The sequence below is a fragment of the Corvus hawaiiensis genome, chromosome Z (genome assembly GCF_020740725.1).
Source record: "Corvus hawaiiensis isolate bCorHaw1 chromosome Z, bCorHaw1.pri.cur, whole genome shotgun sequence".
In the NCBI taxonomy this organism is placed as follows: Eukaryota; Metazoa; Chordata; class Aves; order Passeriformes; family Corvidae; genus Corvus; species Corvus hawaiiensis.
This window is the reverse complement of record NC_063255.1, coordinates 68,379,579-68,403,179: the sequence shown is the minus strand read 5'-3', so window position 1 is coordinate 68,403,179 and position 23,601 is coordinate 68,379,579. Positions and strand designations below refer to the sequence as shown.

Genomic DNA, 23,601 nt, shown 5'->3' with positions numbered 1-23,601 from the left:
ATGACATTGTATGTTAACTTGTGTTCTTATGCAGATTACTCACAAACCATGGTAGCTTCTGGAACTGATCTTCCAGCAATTAGTGGGATATTCACAGTACCATTACCCCAGACATTCTTATTTGCAATATAGCACAATAAAGTATATTCCCTCTTTAACCAGTCTTCAAATGTTATTTGCAAATAAAGAGATAAAGGACTTTACTGCTCAGATGAAATACCTTTGAACCGACCAGTTGCTGTCTTCCAATACACTAAACCTTCGTGAAGAAGTATCCTCTCTTTCCTCATCAAGTCTTGCTTCCTAAAAACATGGCCATTTTTCAGCTTTGTATATGTTTTGTTTTCAGTTCTACAGAGAATTTCCAACAGTTTTTGCTTTTTTTCATACTCATTCACTTTCAAATCTACTGCTGCAATTATATCCTTAATTAGACGAAGGGCTTTGCATAGGTCTTTTTGTTCTTCTGTTCCTTCTGTATGAAACAAAAACAAACAACATGATACTAGTCAGCATGTTCAAGAGAAGATAAAATTCCTTATTTTCTGGAAACAACCAGCATGATCCAAAGCTTAAATTGATACATTTGTTATTGTAAGTTGAACCTGGCAACCATCTGACTAGAATTATTAAAGGTATATATACCTTTGTTTGACTCACCTATTAAAAGATGACCTGTACCTCAGATTCGTTCGTTAGCCAAAACAACATGTTGAATAGTTTCTGACAAATTTATGAGGTGTAAGCACTTTAAAAAAAATCAGCAGCTAAGCAAATCATATAGTATATTACTTTTCTGGCTAAGTAAAAGAACCCTTGAAACAGAATTGCAAGTACAAAGGATTTGCATTGGTACATGCAACTTCCTTCAATGCTCGTTTACTACCCATGTGGGGGGCAATATCTCTAAGTTAATAGTATTTGTAAAATGTTCTACTAAGTTCCAGAGGTCATTCAAGCTTTGTCTGAAAAAACAGAGAGTAATTTATGAAATGTCTGCCTAGACCTACTTAGAAGAGAGTCCTCCAGAATTAATTCCAAAGGTACAGATGTGTATCTGAGCTAGTTCACATCCTCTAGTCAAGGTCTTTTCCTAAAACAAGTATGCTCATCTGGACTTCTATGGCTTACCTGGCTGGAATATCAGAAATCTTCACAGCCCAGCCTTGACAAGGCCCATACAGACCAGACAACCCTGTTTAGGTGACATTTGACCGAGCAGTAGTTATTTATGTTGCTCTGGTTCTATCTCAATAGAGCAGTGAATTTAATCTTTTGTGATATTGTAGCTGTGCAAATTCCTTACGTTAGAAATGTGCTAGGATTTCAGACATGAAACAACACTTCAGCTTTTGTTCACCTTTTGAGTATTGCAGTATCCTTTCAACCAGAACAGGGTATTTGGTGATCCGCTGGGTGACGAGCAAAATGCACTCAGGGATTCCTCGGCGTCGTGCCAACATGTTACTATTTCTCAGCTGCACAGATACAAATATATACCTTAAGTAGTAAATGCATATTAAACCACAAATTGACTAATAAGAAATATGATCTAAAAGCATTAGAATAAGTTAAAACAAATGCTGGTAATCTGAACCATCCCCAAGGAACAGTTGCTGTGCTGAGGGATGAGGCGTACTATAACAGGAACATGTGTGTAATACACACTGGATGCCAAAGCATTCTAAAGTTTGAAAGAAAACTGTGATTTATCAGCTCACTAGTTAAGGAGGAAAAAACTTTTGCCATTTTTATTAGCTATTAAAAGTGAGTTACTGAATATAATTCCAATCCTAAATCTAAGTAGAAGCTATGTACCTTTTTCCTGAGCCTTTTGTCAATAGTGCTCGTGATTCCACATTAACTTACTTTAATAAAATTCTGGAACTTCTTGTTTTGTTGCAGCTCCTTGAAGAGATTAACAGCTTCTTTCTGATGGCTACAAAACTCTCCATATATTTTCTCCATTTTAGTTGCATTTTCCTCTGAAAACTGAAGAAAGTAATAAGTGAATTGTGCTCAACATTATATCATATACAGGAAATTGTATACCTTTTAACTAATGAATTTTGTACCAATAGGGAACTGGTTTATCAAGTTCTCTGAATTTCACAAGCAGGGCCCACCACAACAGAATGAAAATAGGCTAGATGTTTTTAGGAGCAAGAAGAAGAACGTAGGCTGGAGAGAGAGCAAGCAACCTCCACCGTAGTCTTGCTGGTAACAGCTAGAACATTTTAACAACATTTCCTTCACCTCTTTTCAAACACAACCCTCTGAGGTTCATTTACTTTGGTCTGATCTCCACACTGCTCCTAGACAAGGTAACAGCTCAGCTCTTTATGTCAGTGGAGTGAAAACAGACTGACCAAAGGTGAAAAGCTACATCTCCCTTTCACAAGGAACTGAAGTGTGAATGCCAAGCTATCAGTCAGCTGTTCTTCAGCCACGGGAAACACCTTGCGACCAACCCTTCCCTAGGGAGCAGTATCCTGATATGTAACATGCCAGATCACTACAAGAAATTAATAGGTAGTTTCTGTTGGGGAAGATGAAACAGGAAAGCCTTATAAATATGATTGCCTGACAAAAGATTTTGGGAATATGAAAACTACAGGCAACATCGAAATGAAAGCCACTTTTGAAATACCAAGTCTTAGTTACTGAACAACTGGAAAACAATGGTGTGGCCGACTGAAGGTAATCCCCTCTTGATGGAACAATACCCTCTGCTTGCAGGCAGGTCCAAGGGTCAGAGCAGACCCTACTAGCTCAGCAGAAGGGGTCCAAAGAGTAGTTTTTAGAAGTTAAGATGTAACACTCTATGGTAATATAAGAACTCTTACAGGCTGTATGTAAATGCTATAGGATTTGTATCTTGTATTAGATTGGTTAGTGACAATTAGAATATTCAGTACAGAAGATGATTTATTGTATTGTAACCAGGACTTCAGACACTTCTTCCATTCCTTTCCTTACTCCTGCTCTTCCACTTCTACTCTTGCTCTTACTCTTGCTCTTACACTCTCTCTCTCACCCGTTCACTCTCTTGCTCTCTTGGGCCTGCTCAGAGCTGAGTCTGGCAGCTCTGAGCAGTGCCCCTATACCCACGCCTTTTACAATAAACCCCCTGTGTCCCAAGACCTGCCTATAGAGATCTCTCGTCACCGACCGACCATCAGTAACCTACAGTTTCTTTTCCATTACCAGTCAGATCTTCACATCCCTGCTCAGCTGTTAAAAATGTGAATCCATTGCTTGCATTTTTTGCAGTCCATAGTATGACAGCAGCCTTCTACTGTAAACAGGACCAAGTTCATCACTTTCCTTGTCACTCATATCACATAGGGAGAAGTCCACCCCAAGTTCATCACAGTCACCTGACAATAATGATTTGTTTTCACATTGCTATTTCATCCTGAAATAGTCAGGGGAGGACAAGTTTTGAATCTTTTTGAGGCAACCATAACTGTCTTCTTGCCCACAGAAGTTTCGGAGTAAAAAAATTGTTTAAATTGGGAACCCTGAGCACTTAAAGGATTAAAAGAGCTGATGCCTCTACCTGCTGCACAAGGATGTCTCCAATTTTGTTGATGACAAAATTACGCTCACTCCCTGCCTCACATGATTCCTGCCGTCTGTCCTTCATTCTGCAGAAGAATTGCTTGTGTATCTCCAGTAGCTCATCTAAGCAGGGGAATATTCTGTCCACCATGCTGTGGTCAAGCTGCAGTTCTTCCTTCATCCCTTTCCGGAATATTTCAGACATAATGAACAGGGTATGGATGTGATGTACTTCTGTTTGCATCAACTCTGTGGTATAAAAGAAAAGAGCACAGTGTAGTAATCCCCTGAATATTCTGCACACCTTCTAAGATAGAGTTCAGTCTATCAAATGCACAGTCATAGCTCCTTTTTCTCTGTGAGCCTCAAACCTAATAGATTATGTCAGTAGGAAGACTTAATTTATCTGGCTCTGACACAATTCTCTCTGTATGCACTGAACAAGCTGTGGTTGTAATTGCTTTAGCTTTTGAGGGGATTGGATAGGTCCCTTCCAATTTCAACCATTCTGTGAACAGGCTAGGCATGTCTCTGGTAGCCATTACTATCCATTTCTTTAGTTCTAGGACACATTGTAATTTGTGATAAAAATGTTCTTTGAACTTTCCTATTGTTTTAAGTTGAAGCATTTGTTCTTCTGGACATAAACCATGTAGGTTCCCTCTCTATTTGATACACCAAATTGCTTTCAAACCTACACAAATCTTTGAAATACTGACCAAATATGACATCCTGCCGCTTGACAACATCCTTTTCTTGCTTGCTACAGAACATCGGATCCACGACAAGACTCCAGGACTCTGCCTCAAACTCTTCTGCATCTGTGCAGAGATCAGTCCACTGAGACAAATCCACATCATCTATGACAAAATTTATATTTCTTTAACACCACACATGTAAAGAGTAAGGGAATTCCCTTGGCACATGCAGATCTATTCATATAGTAAGGGGAACACATCACAGAGATAACTATAGGTAAGACTTCTGCAAACACTGGCACCGGCTTTACTGCAGCAAAGTTTGTCAGATGTCAATATCATTACCAAGGTGTTGAATTGTTTTTGTGACAGAAGGGGAGAAGAATAATTAAAAAAAACCCACTCTTCTTTCCTCAGATTAAATCTTTTTTATAACTCTTTGCTTGAAGAAACGTTTTAAAATTTAAAAATAAAATTCAACATTTCCAACAGCAGATGTCCAGTGAGTGGTATTTGCACCATTCTATGTGAGTGAATGCCCTTCAGCTTTCAAATTCAGTCTCCCACCTAGCTACAGAAAAAACCTGTCTCTATTTGCTTCACAAGGCTATGTAGCTATCATAGGAGCACAGCTCACCAGTAGGAGGTAAGAATTTGGGGCTACTGAGGAAATACAAGTGTTGCAGGTTTATAGTTTGCAATGGACACTGTCAACGGAGTCGACTGGATGAGTGCATAAGAAAAGTGTATTACTGTTCTGTTTCTGCAAGGATGCCCAGTACATTTATCCCTGTTATTTTAAAATGGTAACAACATACTAAAATATTCTAGAAGTTATAAAATAGTTAGTTATGAGGAAGAAAGGAAAAGTTCTCTTTTAAGACTAATGTGTTTGATTTCATCATTTTAATGAGGGACACAACTTGTAACTATCAAAAACAGGTGCTCTCTTAGAAGATGAAATGTCTTCCTAAATGAGCTAAGGAGTTTTTCTGGTTTTCACTTTCCAATACCAGCTGTAAGATGCAACATCTGTGCAATATTCTCACCTTCCATTATAAAAGCATCCATTGAAGAAAAGGCCCCTAATGCTTGTAACATCTCTTCAGACTGTGACTTGGACCTCCAGGGGCTAGTCTCGGAGTCTTGTTCAGAAAATTGTGTAGCTCTTCTACAGCAGAAATAAAAAAATCCCACATTTATTTCCTGGTTTCAATTTTTCTAGAAATGCTGAAGGATGTATTTAGCATAGTCCATTGGCAACTGCCCTTCTACCTTTCCAAACTGGCGCTGGGGACATTTTTAGACAAGAAGTACGGCTGTTGTGAGGCTTCCCTCTTTCCAGGAGACAGTCCAATAGGCACGGAGGAAGAAGGATGCACTGAGGATTGAACCATCTGTGAAATGTCTCCAGGCAGGGCATCTGTGAGGCAAAGCACAACACAATATTTTGACAAACAATGAACTTGTCATTGTTTGACAGAGTATGTCACCAACAGTGCCCTTATACTGAGAAATGATATCTGGTGCTCATATTGACCTACACCAGGCACCAAGAATGTCTGCTTGCCAAGGTGCATGACCACAATACTCTAACACAGAATATAAAAATAAGCCTGTAGGCAATAGCCCCACTGTGGATATCATTTGATAAGAAAATAATCTCAAATCATACTACTTTTTATTAAAAGAACTACTTTTTATTTTTGTTTTAACTGAAAATACAGTAAATTCACATGCATTTTAGTAGAGGATGAGTTAACAGAGTCATCTCTCAAAAAAAATTCCATTCATATTAGAGACACACACCCTTTCTTACAGATCCTGAAATGAAAATTAAAAACAGACAAATGATGCAGGAAATTTCATGCTATCAGTCCCACGATTTTTAATCAAGGCCTACCTTAGAAATGCTAGGTTTACACCTAACTTACTTGTTACACCAACTTGGGGCTTGTTTTTATTATGGTATCTCTCCTGGGATTTCTGAAAACAGAAGAATTTTTTGGAATCACATAGCTGATAATATACTTAACAGTCAAGTCAGTAACTCATTTACATATACCATCACACAAAGGGCGACAAGAAAGTGGTCCTAAATTATGGTACTAATTTCTTCCAGTAACTGATTTTATTAGTTATTGGTAGATAACAATATTCAAAGTAGAAAACTATTTGTACTACGATACAGAATTATTTATCCTAAGCAGATTGTGTTAAAACATTCTACTTTCTCTATATGAGTATTGCCTGCAAAGACTGCAAGAAAAGTGCACATTCAGGGTTTTATACTCAAATAAGATCAAAGCATTTGTGGCAGGGCACTCTCTGAGGAAGCATGGGTACCACAGGCAGAACCGCTCCCCCTTCCAAAGTGGACTTTTGCAAAATCTGTAGCAAAAGCTTGCTGTGCTTGGGCATATACTTCACTGCAGGTGGGTGAGTGAACATTTCCTGCACCGCATTCTTGCTGAGATGAGTTGGAGGTAGTGGGGGCTCTTGCCTCCTCTTGCAAATAACCCACCATCCCCAGGAACCAAAGCTGCCAGTTCAGCTGTCTTAACGCATTAAAGTTGCCCAGAAATTAGTGCAAGACTATGACATGAAAATTATAAACAAAATTAAACCCACTTGATTTACATACAGTTTAAGGCTTGTTTATGCTAAAGAATCAGTATGGAAACATGCTGTCCTTGCAAGCCACCATGATGCAAAACCCAGCTACACCAGAAAGACACACTCCACTGATTTGAAAAATGACCTGCATCACTGTGGCACATTTCTCTTCAAGTCTCATTTTATTTCCTGAGGGCAGTAGCCTTACACATCTGTTTTTCAATATTATATCTTTTTTATGATAACCTCACCATGCATGCATTCCTTGTTAAGAGTTAAGGTAGTATCCATCAGCTCTAGTGCTGGTTTTGCCCTGTTCAGAAGCAGCTGAACACGGAGTAACTGCCTAGGCAGGCAGCTGCGGAGTCCCCTCCTCCAGAGAATTTCCAGAACGGATGAAACAAACACCTGCCCAAATTGTTACCTGGAAGTGAGCCTGCCCAAGGGTAAGGAGGTGGAAGAGGTCACCTGCCAGAGTGTCTTCCATCTCTGCTTTGCATTATTCCAAACTATGGAATCCTCCCTTGTACACAAGGATCCTCTTTGTGGTTTTGAGGAGCCCTTCTTTTCAATCTGTTTTGCAACCCTCCAGGCACACCATTTCACAATCTGAGCTTGAAAGTCTTCAAAAACCTAAATACTTCCTGAAACCCATTTTTGACCCCCTACTAAAAATTGTTATTCGAGCACAGTGTTTGCTCCGTTGCTCACATTAGCCATTCTGACACCCTTGCAGCCCTTTGCACACAGACACTGGGTCCAGGCAGTCTGCATGTATTTTCTTTTTTCCCTCATCATGTTTCCATTTTTCCCTTGGAAAGCAAGTATGCTCCAGTAAGATCAGTGTACGAGGTTACCTTGGTGCACACAGGAGCGCACTCCTTGCAGCTTTTATGCACAATCACACTGCAATCTGAAAGAGAAGGTACATTTCAAAGCCTGGTACCAAACAGGGTCCCCAGTCTGCAGAAAATGTACTCTGAGGCCTCAGTTTTTCCCTTTTTCAGGTTTACTTACTAAAGTAATCCTCAGGATTCTTTGATGTACAGATCCAGGCTAGAAAGAGGCTTCTGCCTAATGTGCTAGGTCTAGGAGATTGACGAGGTGCCTTCTGAATCTGTTACCTGCTGTCCTTCCTCGCTCTCCCTTGTCAACCTCAGCTCATTACATAACGCAGGGACATCCAAATGTAGACAAGGTTTCAAACAACACACTGAACGAGGATGTCAGAGCAGCATTCAGAGAACTGTAAATTCACGTGTAAAAGCCAGGAGCTACTTACGAGAGCACTGCAGTGACTCCTTTCCTAGGAGAGCCTTTTCACAGACTGTACATGGGATAACTCCTGGGAAAGAACCATTTGAAAAGTTGTGCCTGGTTGGTTTCTCCTTATCTTTGGTATCTTTATTTTTTGTCTTCATCTCCAAAAACAGAGGCAGGAAAATAAATAAATAAGAAAATAAGATCAAGTAATTCAATCTTAAAAGCAATAAAATATTCCCTTATAAAACCAAATTATTCTATAATATTTATTCTCTGTCCTGGAAGACCAGCAACAGCTTACTGTACTTTTACACTCAATGTTGATGAAGCCCTAAAATTATGTAGGCATTGGTTTTACTGGCAGCTAGGCCTGGAAGCATTCTCAAGGAAGACTGGCAGAAATACATTTAGAAATCTACAAAAAGGGGAGGTACATGAAATAAAATTTAAGAAGTTGTTGATTCACTGCACACATGGGTATCAATGCCTACATCCCCTACATGTATACAGCTCATGCCTCTGCAGATAAAGGAGCAGTTATGCAAATTTAGACAAGCATTCTTTAGGTCTTAGAAGACACTAGAAACAACCTATTTTTAATGAGTTGTAAAAAATTTAATAAAGTCTGTCTGTTTTTACAGTACCCTTGCTGGCATAACTATACATATAGTAAGTATACTTGTAGTTACTGACTGTCATACCTTAGGAGAACACACAGACACAGGCTGCACAACCAGACATACATGCTCACAGTCAATTTTGACACTCTTGAAGATACCACCTCAGACAAACACCTTGACATCCACGTACATTAGAATGTCCTGGGGCACAGAAGGGCACACCAGGGAGTATGCAAAACTGCCAGAAGGCCAGCCAGAAAGAGCCTGTAGGCCAAGCCTGTCTTTCAAACTGCTAATTGATGCCATTAATCTAAAATTAAGATGTCTTAGAATTAAATTACCGTGTTGTAATCTACCTTCCACAGTAGGCCTGTTTGACCATGCAGGCCTCAAATCTCCAACTGTTTAGCACTAAGCAATGCTTACTTACGCAAGAAGTCCCCTTAACTTCAAATAAGGCAAATTCAGCTAACTACACCCTAACGTAGAAGCTTACACACTCAATTATTTTTTGAGAGCAATTCCAAGAAGAGGTCCATATCTCTTAATTTGATTTAACAAAGAAAATTATTTCTTAAATGCAATTAATACATTTAAATGTTCGCTAAATCACCAAACAGAAGTACTAATGACATCAAAAAATTGTTCAGCTAAGGCTGTTGTTTAAAAGGAAGGCTAGTTTTTAATACAAAGGCCATTTCAGGGTATCCTGCATATGTTTTAATTTTTTTTTTTTAAGTGAAAATAGTTCTCCTAAGACTTTTATGGTTTTGTAATAAACAATTTATTTTAGATAAAAATTTACCTTCCATATATAATTAATTTAATTACAGTGACATAATCATGCATAATAAAAAGACATAAATCCCAACTTACCTTGCATTTATTCCGTGTGCTGGTCATCCTGTTCATCAGAAAGCTGAAAGTCCGACTCACTTTATATTTTTCAGACTCATTTTTTGAGGGTACAGCATATTTATTCCATTCCTCTTCCTGAATCCTAAAATAAAGACCAGTGAAAAAATGTTCCTCATTCCAGTGGCAACAGTCCTTTGATTAAGATATAGCAGAATCTGGACAGTGCTTGTCTCACCTAACATTTACAATGTCATGCTCTGCTGTGGGTATAACACATTACAAAAAAGATTGCTATCCCTCTATAAAAAGAGGTAACACTTGCCAATGAGCGCTCTGCATGTGTGATGTGTAACAAGCTTGCCAACATTACAGTTGGTATCAAAAGCACCCTTGCTTTTACTGCAGTGGTTTGGACATTCCTGCAGTGGACAGGAGCCCCAGCAGCAGACATGAACCCATCCCTACTCTGCAGGTCCCACAGTAAATCCCTGCTGTAGGATGTGTGTGATGAGAGCTGGGTTGAGCTTGGCACACGGTTTAGGCATGAGCTCTCAGATGCCATGGGCCTCTACACAACTTCTCAAACCCTTCGTGGGAGGGGTGCTGATGTCTCTTCCCCACACAGCTCCCTAGATGGCATTCTTGCACAAACCTGCTCCCGGCTCTCCGCAACACACACCCATACCTTTGCTCTTGGGACTGCTCGGGCAGACTGTACGCTCTCTCTGCAAGACACAAACAGCCATCGGGCACTTAGATTGCAAGGTCATCAGGTTGATTTGAAAATCATGACCTCTGCCAAGCCATAAGCTTGCCATTAAGGGTTTGCAATGTCATTTGAAAATTAGGAAGAAAAAACATACATACATTAGAAACAGCTTTTTCTAGGTTAAGACCACTTCCTACTAAGCTTTTAGTTGACAGCATCTGCCAGAACTGAGAACAGTATAAGTGAATAACAGTTTCTGCAGCCTGTTTGTAAGAACAGCAAAAAATATTTCTTTTGTTTTTCCTAACAACCCAGACTTGAATGACTCACTCTTCACTTTGCTTTTTACATCATTTTCTGTAAAATATCTTAATGACATTTTTCTAACATTTTCACTTACACACCTTATACAGTTTTATCTATTAAAAAAATTTAAATCCTTCTACATAAAGAGGAATAGTACAACTTCAGGTACTGCATAGGATGTTTAATGTGTTAGAAATTTGTATCCTCTACAATTCTATGATCCTATAAACAGATGACTCAAGGCCATTCTTTTCACAAGCTCTCTAAAAAGCAAAATAAAAGATAAACAACTCAGCTGGGTTGTTTCAGAAGAAAATAAGCCTAAAACTATAGACACCACTGCCATTTTCAAATTAAAAGCCACTCTGCTTTGCAGACATTTTTAGCAAAGCTACCACAGGTATAGTGCAGAAAGATAAGCACTTGCCTAAGTCAAAACACCAGACTATGCTTTCTTTGAAGTTAGATACAGGCTTAAACACCCTTTGCTGAATCAGCATCTCCTCAGACAAATGTAGACTTCAGGTTAGCAAGAGCTAGAATATTTACCAAAGAGGCAGCGAGACTAAAAGGGCATTTCAGTTAGTTGTCAGGCACAACCTGTGCCACGGGATGCTTCTGTAAGAAACCAGTGCCATGTATCCATGGGAGAGGAAGACAGCCTCATGCAAAACAGCACTGTGGGGTTGGCACTGAAGTACTTACTAGAAAGGTGGAGCTGAGACACTGACTTAGAGAGTGTAAGGGCCTGGAGGAGGGAGGGCCCACTGTTCATGAGCACACCATCTACAGAGCAGGGACAAATCCTTTACTGTTACAGCCTAGTAGGTAGTATGTTTTAAACCTGGGCATATTTAGGAGTTTCCACAAGAAACAGATGGGGTTTTACCTCTTTTTTTCTCATATTTTATGTGAAAAACACCATCCTGTTGTCATCCTGAATTCATCTGCTTTGGCTTACATTTTGTTGCAAGGTGCAAGGGCAGCTGCACCTCCCTCTTGTATAGCTAAGACCTGAGCAAGATGTCCAAATTGCTGGCAGCTAGGCAGAGGTGAAGGGGCAGGTTTTCCATGTGCAGACTCCCACACGGACCCAGACACAGTCCCACGACAGTCCATAGAGATTGGGATGAACTATCTGACCCAGCTTCTTGGACCAAGCTCCTGGGCTAGTTCCATGCCCAGAGAAAACTGCTCAAAGCAAGCACAGGTGTGCCTGCCTCACACAATAATCACCACTGCCAGCTGCCAAACACTGTCTTCAATGCTCCCATCCTTGCAAAATGCTGGCAAAAAAAGGGACAATGCAGGAGGTGCTGGTGGAAGGGAAGAGCCAGCAGGAAGCTCAGCAGACCACCACCCTCCCTCTCAGCATTACACCGCATCTGCAGTGCAGGCTGTAGAACACCCTGCTTCTAAAGTCTGGACAGGAATAGGTTTTCAACCTCTCCACAAGATATGTAAAGGTCCAACACTGACTGTCCCAGGAGGAAGCGGAGAAAGAACGAAAAGGAAATGGGGCCAAGCCCATATCAAGTCAGGGCAGGCAATGGTGTCTGGTGAAACTTAAGGGGCTGCGACACCAACACCAACAAAGTCCCTTAGCTGCAGGATTTCTGTCTTAAGTACATGACACAGAGCTTCACTATTCTGCTATCTTTTAGTTCTGTGACATACTTCTACCTTTTTCTTCTGCCTTGTTTTTTTCAAAGACTTCTCACCTGATCTGTTGAATATAAATGCTTACAAATACTTTAGGTGATGGAGGAAAATATAACACAGCTGCATGCTTCAGGCTGCAATATATACTCCTCCTTACAAGGGGACATGAAGTCTTACAGTAAATCTGAGTAACATCAAAGAGGTTACCTTCTGCACTGCTTAACTCAGTTTTATAGGAAAAAAGTCTGCAGACATTGTATCTCTCAACCTCACAACAGTTTTTGAAGTTGTTAAATGGTTTCAAAGTTAATGATAACATTTCCACAATTTTTGTATGTTTCCACATTGAACGTCAAAGAATCAGAGTGGTTAGGGTTGGAAAGGATCTCAAAGATCATTGGAGTACTGAGGGAGCTGGCAGAAGAGCTTGCCAAGCCACTCTGCATCATTTATCATCAGCCCTAGTTAACCAGGGACACCCCAGATAGCTGGAGGTTTGCGAGGGTGGTGCCCACCTACAAGAAGGGTCAGAAGGAGGATCTGCAGAACTACGGCCTGTCAGCCTGGCCTTGGTGACCTCAGTGAGGGGAAAGTCACGGAACAGAGAATCTTAAGTGTGATCATTGGCACATACAGGACAGCCAGGTCATCAGGCCCAGCAAGCCATCTCCTGGAGAAGCTGGCAGCTCATGGCTTGGACAGGTGCACTCTGCTGGGTATAAAACTGTCTGGATGTCTGGGCCCAGAGAGTGGTGGTGAATGGAGTTAAAACCAGTTGTCAGTCTGTCACCAGTGCTGTTTCCCAGGGTGCAGCATTGAGGCCAGTCTGTTTAGTATCTTTATTACTGATATGGATGAGGACATCGAATGCACCCTCAGTCAATTCACAGGTCTCACCAAGCTGGGTGGGAGTGTTGATCTGCTGGAGAGATGGAAGGCTCTGCAGAGGGATCTGGACAGGCTGGATCATGGGCCAGGGCCAGTGGTGTGAGGTTCAACAAGGCCCAGTGCCAGGTCCTGCTCCTGGGTCACAACAACCCCAGGCAGCTCCACAGGCTGGGGCAGAGTGGCTGCAAAGCTGCCCACAGGAAAAGGACCTGGGGGTGCTGGTGCCAGCAGCTGAACATGAGCCAGGGTGTGCCCAGGCGGCCAAGAAGGCCAATGGCATCCTGGCCTGTACCAAAAACACTGTGGCCAGCAGGATCAGGGCACAGACTGTCCCCCTGTACTTGGCACTGGTGAATCCACACCTCAAATCCTGTGTTCAGTTTTGAGCCTCTCAAAATGGAGGGCAATGGAACTGGGGAAGGGTCTGGAGCACAAGTCCTGTGAGGAGCAGCTGAGAGAGCTGGGGATGTTTAGCCTGGAGAAGAAGAGTCTCAGCGGTGACCTTCTCGGTCTCTACAACTGTCTGAAAGGAGGGTGTAGCCAGGTGGGGGTCGGCCTCTTCTCCAAGTCAACAAGTGACAGCACTAGAGAAAATGGCCTCAAACTGCTTCAGGGGAGGTTCAAGTTGGATGTCAGGAAGAATTTCCTCACTGAATCGATAGTCAAGCATTGGAATGGGCCACCCATGTTGGTAGTAGAGTCACCTGAAGTATTCAAGAAACAGCTGGATGTGGTACTTGATGCTATGGTTTAATTTACGTGATGGTATTTGGCCAAAGGTTGGATTCAATGACCTTGGAGTCATTTCCAACCTTAATCATTCCATTATTCTATGATCTAATTCCAATGCCCCTGCCACGGGCACAGATGCCAGCACTAGACGAGGCTGCTCAAAGCCCCATTCAATCTGGCCTTGAACACTTCCAATGATGCCGCATACACAACGTCTCTGGGTGTCCATTCCATCTTGTTCACTGTGGCTCACATGTCCTGCCTCTTGCTCTGGATTAGTGAAAAACTAAAGGTATACTGGAGTGAGAAACAAACTGGAAGTAAGGACTACACGGCTACAGAGAGAGCGCAAGCCTCTTGAAATGCAGGTGTTTTTAAAGTGATGTGAACTGTATGAGAAGCACAGTGTATGTATTTCACACTTTGCACAGTTTTCAAATATAACCCATACCCTCACTGAGAAAAGTGTGGGCTGTCTTCTAAATATGAAACTATGTGTCTAGAAATACAGCATGTCAGAAACAAGTCATAAAATATTACAAGGTTCTTGCAGAGACATCTCTGACTCCACTTGATGAAGAGAGTGGGTTTTGCTTCCCAGCGTGTAGAGATACTACAGCCCATCTGTGTCTCAGAGATTCCCGAGGATCTATGGGAAGCTGGAACCATCTGTCCTCTTTGATGCCTCCTCTGTGTTATCCTGAGCTTTCTCCTGATCTCTGTCAGACACTCAGCAGGAGGCTAGGGTAAGGATCTTCCAAAAAGAGGATTACTGCCCTTGTCTGCATTAGTTTTTGTGGCTATTGCTCTCCCAGCTTGTATGCCCTCTCAAGATCAGTGGCTGTATCATGGGAGACATGATGGGGCTGTAGATGGGAAAAAATTTAGGGATGATGGTAGGGCTACCTGAAGGCTACCAAACACACACACTGGTGAGCTCTATAAAGTAACACCATCAGCTCTGGGCCTGAAGCGGGCAGGTACTGAATAACACAAAGCCAGGGAACTAACCTCCATTTGAATCCCCAACTGCAAAGTCCCGAGGAATGCGAGGTCTTCCTACCAAACTTTTGGGCGAGGAACAGGAATACGAGCGTGACCGAATCCCAAACACTGTGCATTCCTACGAGAAATTGCAGCTAATGAAACCTTGTGTCATTTTGAAATGAATCAGCAACAGAAACAAAGTAAATCAGGAACAGCTGACCACTTGCATACATTTTCTTGGCTTCAAGTTGAATTTTTGAAAACTTCATGTGACTTCTTACGAATTCTGTTGTATTTCCACCATGATAAATTTTTGTATACTACAGGAAATAAGTTGTGGGTGCAAGTTAGACTAAGAGACTAAGAAAGCTCAGGTTCTTCTTCAGTTTGGTAACAGGCAACATCCACACAGTACTGTTGGCCATTATATCTGATGACCAAGCTATCTTCTTTTACCAAGGAAGGCATTAATCTTAGTACTTTAATACTTTGAGAACATTTCCTGCAGACTTTGACCAGGCCTTGGTAATTACTGATGTCAGAGTTTCCTAAGAAAGGAGTTGACCTCTTTCTCTTTTCTCTATATTGTTTTTGGCTTTTTAAATTATTACCGTATTTGAAAACATTTTCCAATTACCAAATATGCCAGTAATACTCCTTGAAAGGAAATCCCCTAATGTTTGATACATCATTTGCATTTCAACAGAGACTATTCCTAAAACTCCTGTAAAGTGCTTACCTTATTGTTTTTTTAAACAGCCATAACAGAATTCATGTTGGTGCTGAACTCTTTTTCTCCCTTCATGTAATCATTTGCTAAAAGTCAGATAAAGTTCTACAGTGGCAACAAGTGCATCTAAAAAATCAAAAAGAATCTCTGCAAACAAGAAATAATCCTATGTATGTATCTGAAGATCTCAAAAATAGCACCACGGTCTAATGAAAATTAATGTAGACAGGATACTTCGGAAAACCATAACGAAGAGATTTACATTGGTCAATGCACACCCCAATTGAATTTCCCTGAGTTTAGAAACTGTTTCAAAACAGGCAGCAGGCCACTTGTACACTTTACAAAGCATTACTCTTTCACATAACTACAGCTGGTTAAACATTTTCTCACTAAATATATTTTGGTTAAAAAATGCTGATTCACTGAATCTGAGATATTTCCTTTGAAACACGTCTGATAAATTATGTGGTTTTTAAAGTTGAGGCAAATTTCTGACAGACACTTTCTTTCCATGGCTGCTGCCCAGCCCAGCCACACCCAGGGAGTTCTAGCTTCACAAGTCTGTGAGAGTGCTCTCTGGAGACACCAGCACTGCCAAATGGGAACTCATCTTTCCCTTTCAGATTTAGATATTTCTCACATAGTTTCAGTGATTTAGTTGAAAGGAAAACAATTCAAACCAAGACAGTATCAAATACCTTGGGCTGCAGACTGGTAGGTAAGTTCAATCCATCTCTGCTAGAAGCCAGGGCCTCTGAAGAGCCGAGGGGAGGGTAGTGAACATGGGATCTGTCCGACACAGCTCCACTTCCACAGTCTACTTCAAGGTCATCAAGACTTGAACTGAAGAAGACAACGAAGTCTTTAACTTCCCTGAATTCCTCCTAGCAATTTACTTCAGCCCAAATGCAACAAGCAAATATACGGCTGAATCCTCTGAACAATGACAGCCCAAACCACCATGATTATGTCAGGGAAACCATGCCCTGAGGCCTTCCTCAGGCCTGCAGTCACCTGGTTACTCAGTTTCTCTGTACAGGATCCCTCTGATCCAGCCTCGTGGATCTGCAGTGCAGATATCTGCATCACCCATGAACCCACACACTCCCACCACAGCCAGCCACCTCTGGATCATTACTTTTAGACCCATGTTCAGCATCTCCTGAAAAATGAGATTTTTTTTCCATGCATAAACCTGTTTCTCTACAAATATGATAAAGAGAACTGAGACAATAAGCAGGGCTGAGAGAACTACCTCAGCTTTCAAGATACATAGATATAGATGGATATTATATGCGTGTGTGTATTTGGAAGATATGATACGGCCGTTCACAGACATATTTTCATCTACATCTGTGACTTCATGACAAAAGATGGAAGAGAAAAAACAATAACGGAGATTAAGAGGGTCTTGAGACAGTTTATGAGGTTCAGTTCGGAAGGTAAACATTTAAAAATATACAGAGCTACAAGCAGACTGAAAAATCTCAGGCTAAATCAATATGTCAAATACGTAGAGACTATTTGATTGGCAAGGGTTTCTGAGCTGGAGAGTGCACTAAGGTTGATCAGCAGTATCTCCAGGATGAGTTCCCCAGGATGAGTCCTGTTATCTGCAAGAGAAAGTTCATGGTCTCTTCATCAGAGTGATTGGAAGGAATGGTTGACTGCTTGCAATAACATTCCAGCCTTACAACATAAAACTTCAAATTATGTGTGGTATTTCTAAATAGCCAGAGTTCCTACCAGGAATAATAGCACCAAAATTCCTTCACACACCACTACTTTTTTGAGGCACAAATCTATCGCTACTGTCTGAAACTACTTCCTTATTACAATTCTAGAGACAGTATTTTGCAATGTTTCCAAGTAATAGCCCATGTGACATCTCAGAAACAAGTTACATAAATGCTTTATCAGTTACTGTCACATGTTAAAATTGAAAAAGCAATACATGAGCTACTGTGGTAACTTCTCCAGGGAATTTTTCTGACATAAAAAGCTGTTTTTAAAACAGAATTACATACCAGTAGTCTTATTTTATGTGTAACATTTGGATCACTTACATATGTCATATGACATATTAAGGCAAATCACATGTCCCTGAAAATTTATATACACTCCTTAAGTTCTCATACAGGTACATAACCTAAGTCTTTAAAAGGGTAGGACTATCTACAAATATATAGGATAAAAATGTTTCTAACCAGAGGCACAGGAAGATTACAGTATTCTACATGACATCCCTACAGTTAGTAAAAAAGAAAAAAAAGGATTGTGAAAGAAAAACTCTGACATTTATTGTATTATCTGTGTTAAAGATTCCTCCTAGTGGGACTTCATAGTTGCGTAAGAAACTCAAAATTAAGGTAGAGAAAATGTTATTGCCTATTTTACAAAATAATTGGCTGATCCTTCTGCTTCCTTACTGTTTTACAAAGATCTGATGCTCCACATCCAACTATTCCTAATACTCTTCAAAGGTGGGAGCAAGATTCAAATTTCCTCCTGCAGAAGAAGGAAACTCATCTATTCAGAGAAGCAATAAAACCTTTTCATCAAGAAAATTCATTGTTAAGTTGTTTCACTTTTAAATTAACTGTTAAAAACCTAATTTTAATAACCAAAATTACAGTTCCATCTTCAAAGCTCTCTGCATTTCTAAAGCCTACCAGTTCCCACCATAACCTGAAGCCATTTGGAGGAGGATCTTCAGACAAATGGCAGCAAACCTTGTGTACCAGCAGTGGAGAAGAAAACAATCTAAACCTATCAGAAACAGCAGCTATACTCTGCACTGCGTCTTTTGAGATAAAAAATACCTATGCAATCAGGAATAACATGGTCCTCCTACAGGCCTATTTAAAGACTTGACAGATTCCCAGAGACTTCAACAGATTTTGGACTATTTTCTTAATGGAAAATATAACAGAGGAAAACCAGAGCGGAATTCTGTTCTCTGTCAAAAATGCCACAGTGGTAGTGACAGTGAAGAGCTGATTATTATTTTTTCTTTTGTAAAGAGTATTTGCATACAAGAAATAAAGGTATAAAAGTATCCATTTGCATTCAAAATACATTTACTAAGAGGACATTTTTATTTGTTAAAAATATCTTCACAGCTATTTTATGAAAACAGATTATTAGGACAATAACTATTAGTAATGAAAAACAGAGATTTCACCCCAATAATAATATTTATTACTTCAGATTCTGCTTCACCTTTTTAAACAAAAGGTGGTTATAAATAATGGTTATTCTGGCCATATCAATAAGTCAATTCCATACCTTCTTTTTTTCATATCAGCATAAATTTGGCCCCAATCCTTAATAAATCCATGGGTCTTGAATGTAAGATACGAATCTGCTCCATACAGATGAGAAGGTGAAATGGCATGCCTTGATCCTGCATTTTCTTCATTTTTCACTGGCCTTTGACTTTGTTCATCTGGGAGATATATAAATTGATCATTCTCCTCAAGGGAGGGAGATGAAGAGCTCTTAGCCATCGGGATTGAGTTGGTGGGATTCAGAGATATTTCACTGCTGACACCATCTCCATGAATGTAGTTAGTCTTTAGTTCTCCAGCCTGCAGGTAAAAAATGAATGCTGGTAAGAGGCAACAACAAGGAAACAAGGACCAGAGCAGTTTTCCATTTTATTTATGGATATATGTTCTGTGGGGTTTTCCCTATTACTTTCTACACCACATGAATTTAAGGGAAGTTGTATGGCTAAGAAATTCAAGACTTTGCATTGCTTTTTTCCCTAATTAGAGCAGCAATGAATTGGTATTTCCAAGTCTACTGAATTTCTCACTCATATTTATACCTTATATTAAATTTAGTGATATATATATTTATAGATTTTAATAAAAACTACCCTTGAGTTGAGCAAAAAATAAGCATAATACATCAGTGTGGGAGACATATGGAAGAGAATTCAATAATTGTGCAATTTAATGTGGAAAAATCAGCCTACACATCATGCACTTTCAATTTTACAGCACCAGTTTCCTAAGCTTTGAGATAAATATACATGACCTGGAACAGAGTTTCTTGATGGGAGGAAGGGAAAGGACTCTTATTTTTTGCCATTAAGCAATACGGGGCCTGAAGAACCTCTCTTTCTGCACAGACAGGGATGGATTTGGGAATTCTATTTTCTTAGGTACAGGGATCAGGACTTAGACTCTAGTAAAAAATAATTCTTTGAATTCCCTGTTGACTCTGCAGAAGATACTAAAATACAGTTCATTGTTAGTCTTTTAGCTAGGGGCTACAGTCATCTAATTAGATATTAAATACTATGTGAAAAGTCACACTGCCAGTGGAAACATTCAGTCTCCAAAAAGCACCTGTATAAAAGCAAGAATAAAGGAAGGAATGCAAGAGTGTCCTAAGCCCTGGTGTTTCAGATTGCTGACTTCCTCTTCTCCAGTCCCTCTTGAGATGTGCTTTCATCCCCATCTTAACTGTGTTTCTCTTAGTAAAAGACAGGAAGAACTGCTGGCATTTTTACAGCAGCCCACATTTGCATTCAAAGATACAGTGCATGCAAGTCTGGAAACACTTCTGTTGCGCTATGCACATGACATGCACAAAGGTAAAATGCTTTTCCCAGGTCTTATGCAGCTGTTCCTGTTTGGGCAGTGTTCCTCCTCAGCACGAGAGGGACCTTCTCCTGCAGCCACTCTGCCTCCCGCTGCATGGTGCTTAAGGGAGAATTTGGCCCCAATCCTCAGTTTTAAAAAGTAGAATGTGACCACATACGGAACAAAGGTTAGCTGAAGGCCGCCTGAGCAATGTACTTGGGTAACATCACCATCTCCAATCTCGATATTGTTCAAATCAAGCATTCAAAGACTGCACTTTATAGTCCCCTGACAGCTGCTCACTCATGGGTCATTATTATATACATCTCTTCAGTGCATTTTGAACACACTCAGCCTCTGACTTAAACTTCCATCACATCTGTCATGATGAACTGGATCTGCAGTGAATGAAGTGTTTCAGAGCATGGGGTAGGGACAGGCAGGAGGCAAAGAAAGGAAAAGAAGAAATCACACTTGCAAAATCTCAGACTTCTAATATTATCTGGTAATTTCTTACTTCTATATTCCAACTTTCAGGCAAGGGAGAGCCTAAAGCAGGTTACAAATGAATAAATCACTTAAAGCATCACTGAAAAGTAGCTACATGCCACCAGAAGCTGGTGTCTATTTAACTAGACCCAGCCACCACATACACGCTGTGACTAGTCAGACTCATCCCCCCAGCCCAAATTATGGTATCTGAGCATGACCATGGAGGAAAGATTCCAGGTGCAACGCACTGATGTAAAATATAATTTGGTACAGACACTTTAAGTCATCTCCAGTGCTGGTAACAAATCAGAAACAGGAATACTAAATCAGGATCTCCAATATCAGAATGTTCCATGACAGCTGTAGGACATCAGCTTCACCTTTTCAGTAATACCTTGGTTTTGTTGAGCCTATAAGCTTTACTATGAGCTTTTAATCAACTTCTGAAATTATCAGCAAATTTGTCTGTTCTGTGAATGTACGCAGAATTCAGAAATCTGAAGTGAACACGAGCAAGTAATATTGTAAACATTTTTTAGAAAGAAGCACATGCTGTTTAGCTCACCAACACACAGAAGAGATGATAACACCAGCCTTAGAGTTCTTCCTGCAGGCTAGGGATAATAATTCCTATAATTGACTGACACTATTGAAAGACACCTCATAAAAAGGTTACAAAATATAGCTGAGGAGAGTAAGATATTACTGGTTTTAATTTAAATTTTACTAATTGACAACACACCACTGCTGACAGTGACAGAAAATCCTACTATCATGCAAATAAATTAATAGAAGACAAAGAAAAATTAGCCAAAGTTCAAATATAAGCTTACTTGGTCTACTACCATGCAGTTTGCATATACTTCATCACTTCCACTCAGCATGGGAGAAAGTCTGGTTGCAGCAAAGAAAGTAGGGGGAGACTTCAATTTCCTTAGAACATCAAGGGTAGAGTGTCTGTGCTCTGGAAAAAAAAAGCATGGGAAATTTGCCATTAAATCTCAAACCATTTCCTTCTCATGTATACATACTATCATAAAAACGGCAAAGTTAAGCATTAAGCACCAAATCTAAGCATTACAATTTGAGTAATATTTGTGTGACTGCACCAAAACCTGCTCATTTCATAATTGCCCAACATTTGCCATATGTTCCGGGAAGCCTTTAGCTGACAAGACTCTTTAGAGTACCACAGAATCATTCACATAACTAAAAAATCAATGTTCCTGTATCTTGTCTAGCAAAAAGCTTCTATTTTCCACCTAAGCTAGAACTTTGTAGAGATTTGTGGTTGCAGTAGAACACAGAACAAGATTTATAGGCTGGGATGAATTATGCATGATTCTGGCTGATACATAAAACACCTGACATCTGATACATTACATGAATTAAATACTGTTCAATTGCAGCCAAATAATGATTCCCCTAAAGCATTCTACCTACTGGTAGCCACATAAATGATGATCTTAAACTAAGAAATCAGATTACTGTTCTTAAAATGAAACAAAAACACAAAAAAAACCCCAAAACAAAACAAAAAACCAACCAACCAATGAACCAAAACAAAACCAAAAAACACCAATAAAATTGCAATAGGGATATAAATAATATACCACTAATACTGCCTTTACAGATTGATAGCAATCAAGCAAGACTTGATCCATGAACAGGATGTTTGGGATGAATACTGCATCTGATCTGCTTTTGACAAGTTTCACCAGAAAACATTAACAGAAATCCAGAGTTTAGTTTTCAAAAGTGTGCTCCTGACTACAAATATTATAAAAAGCTGCATGGTCTGTGTATTTTATGCCTTTGAGCAGCAGAAATCCTCTGTCCTGGAGGCCCACTTCTCTTAAAGCTGCTTGTAAGAATGAGGAGCACGTACCAGTGCAGCATTTGAGCTGGGTTATCTTCTGAATGTAAACAGAGGAAAATTTGACAAAGCAGAAACCAGTCTTGTTGTAAACTGCGTGAAAACAGGCTAAAAAAAAATCACAGTTGTAATGTAGTTTTCCTTAAAATGCAGTAAGTCAAGCATTGCCATTGGAAGTGAATGGAGACAGACTAGCATAAGAATGATTGTGATAGAGGAAACTACTGCACCCAGCAAAACACCCAAAATCAAAACACTCAATAAACGTAATTTGAGTTTGGCTGTTATTAAATATCATTCTTTAAATCTTTTTATGCTGCATCATAAATTTATTTTCTGCAGAGGTGTGAAGGAAAAGATACCACTAAAGACTTCCCCACACTATATTCCTAAAGTAATGTAACTGCTTTTGGAAGGTCACAGAGCCATATAGCATGATTTGGGTTGAAAAAGAAGTTTAAAGGTTATCTAGTCCAACCCCCCAGCCATACCCAGGGACATCTTTCACTAGATCAGGTTGCTCAAAGCCCATCCAAGATGCTTATAGCCATTAGATTGCAAGAAAAGTCATAATGAAAAAATAGAACTGGATTAGAAACAACACTTGTTAAGGTCTGGTGCATTTGTTGCTTTGAAAAAAAAAGTCCCAGACCAGTCAAATCTGTAGTGATACACCACAGCTTTTATTTAATTTTAAGATGCTATCTCATAAAGCCTAAGAACAATAACCTCTATAATCAGAGAAAGATGGAAATTCCCATTTAGAAATGGCACACTATGAATATTTGGTTTCAAATCCTGGCAGGCCTTGTGGGATTTCATACCATTAAAACATTCTTACACATCTCATTTTGTTTTTCCCTCCTGCAAGAATTTTAACACAATTTTAGTGACTGTCATATTAAGAACTGCTAAAGCTACACACCATTTCCTTATGTCTGACAAGATCCCAAAGCCTTTGTTTATAAGTAGTATAAAAGCATTGTGTTCTACAGCAGCTCA

The 23,601-nt window shown here is 39.9% G+C and overlaps 1 protein-coding gene across 7 annotated transcripts in view; it reads right to left on the bottom strand.

Moving 5' to 3' along the window:
- ARHGEF28 (Rho guanine nucleotide exchange factor 28) overlaps window positions 1-23,601 on the bottom strand; it is a 120,052-nt gene that overhangs the window by 33,757 nt on the left and 62,694 nt on the right. For 4 of the 7 annotated variants that reach the window (XM_048292756.1, XM_048292760.1, XM_048292761.1 and 1 more), the window contains 16 exons: window positions 21,557-21,687; window positions 18,925-19,226; window positions 16,335-16,479; window positions 14,928-15,039; window positions 10,272-10,344; window positions 9,638-9,761; window positions 8,161-8,293; window positions 7,736-7,791; window positions 6,197-6,248; window positions 5,538-5,685; window positions 5,312-5,433; window positions 4,284-4,424; window positions 3,563-3,813; window positions 1,870-1,992; window positions 1,361-1,478; window positions 221-475 (listed from right to left, as the gene is read on the bottom strand). In XM_048292756.1, the coding sequence (XP_048148713.1) occupies window positions 221-475; window positions 1,361-1,478; window positions 1,870-1,992; window positions 3,563-3,813; window positions 4,284-4,424; window positions 5,312-5,433; window positions 5,538-5,685; window positions 6,197-6,248; window positions 7,736-7,791; window positions 8,161-8,293; window positions 9,638-9,761; window positions 10,272-10,344; window positions 14,928-15,039; window positions 16,335-16,479; window positions 18,925-19,226; window positions 21,557-21,687 (2,286 nt within the window). The remainder of the gene's footprint in view (window positions 1-220; window positions 476-1,360; window positions 1,479-1,869; window positions 1,993-3,562; window positions 3,814-4,283; window positions 4,425-5,311; window positions 5,434-5,537; window positions 5,686-6,196; window positions 6,249-7,735; window positions 7,792-8,160; window positions 8,294-9,637; window positions 9,762-10,271; window positions 10,345-14,927; window positions 15,040-16,334; window positions 16,480-18,924; window positions 19,227-21,556; window positions 21,688-23,601) is intronic. The other 3 variants (XM_048292757.1, XM_048292763.1, XM_048292758.1) reach the window with 2 other exon arrangements.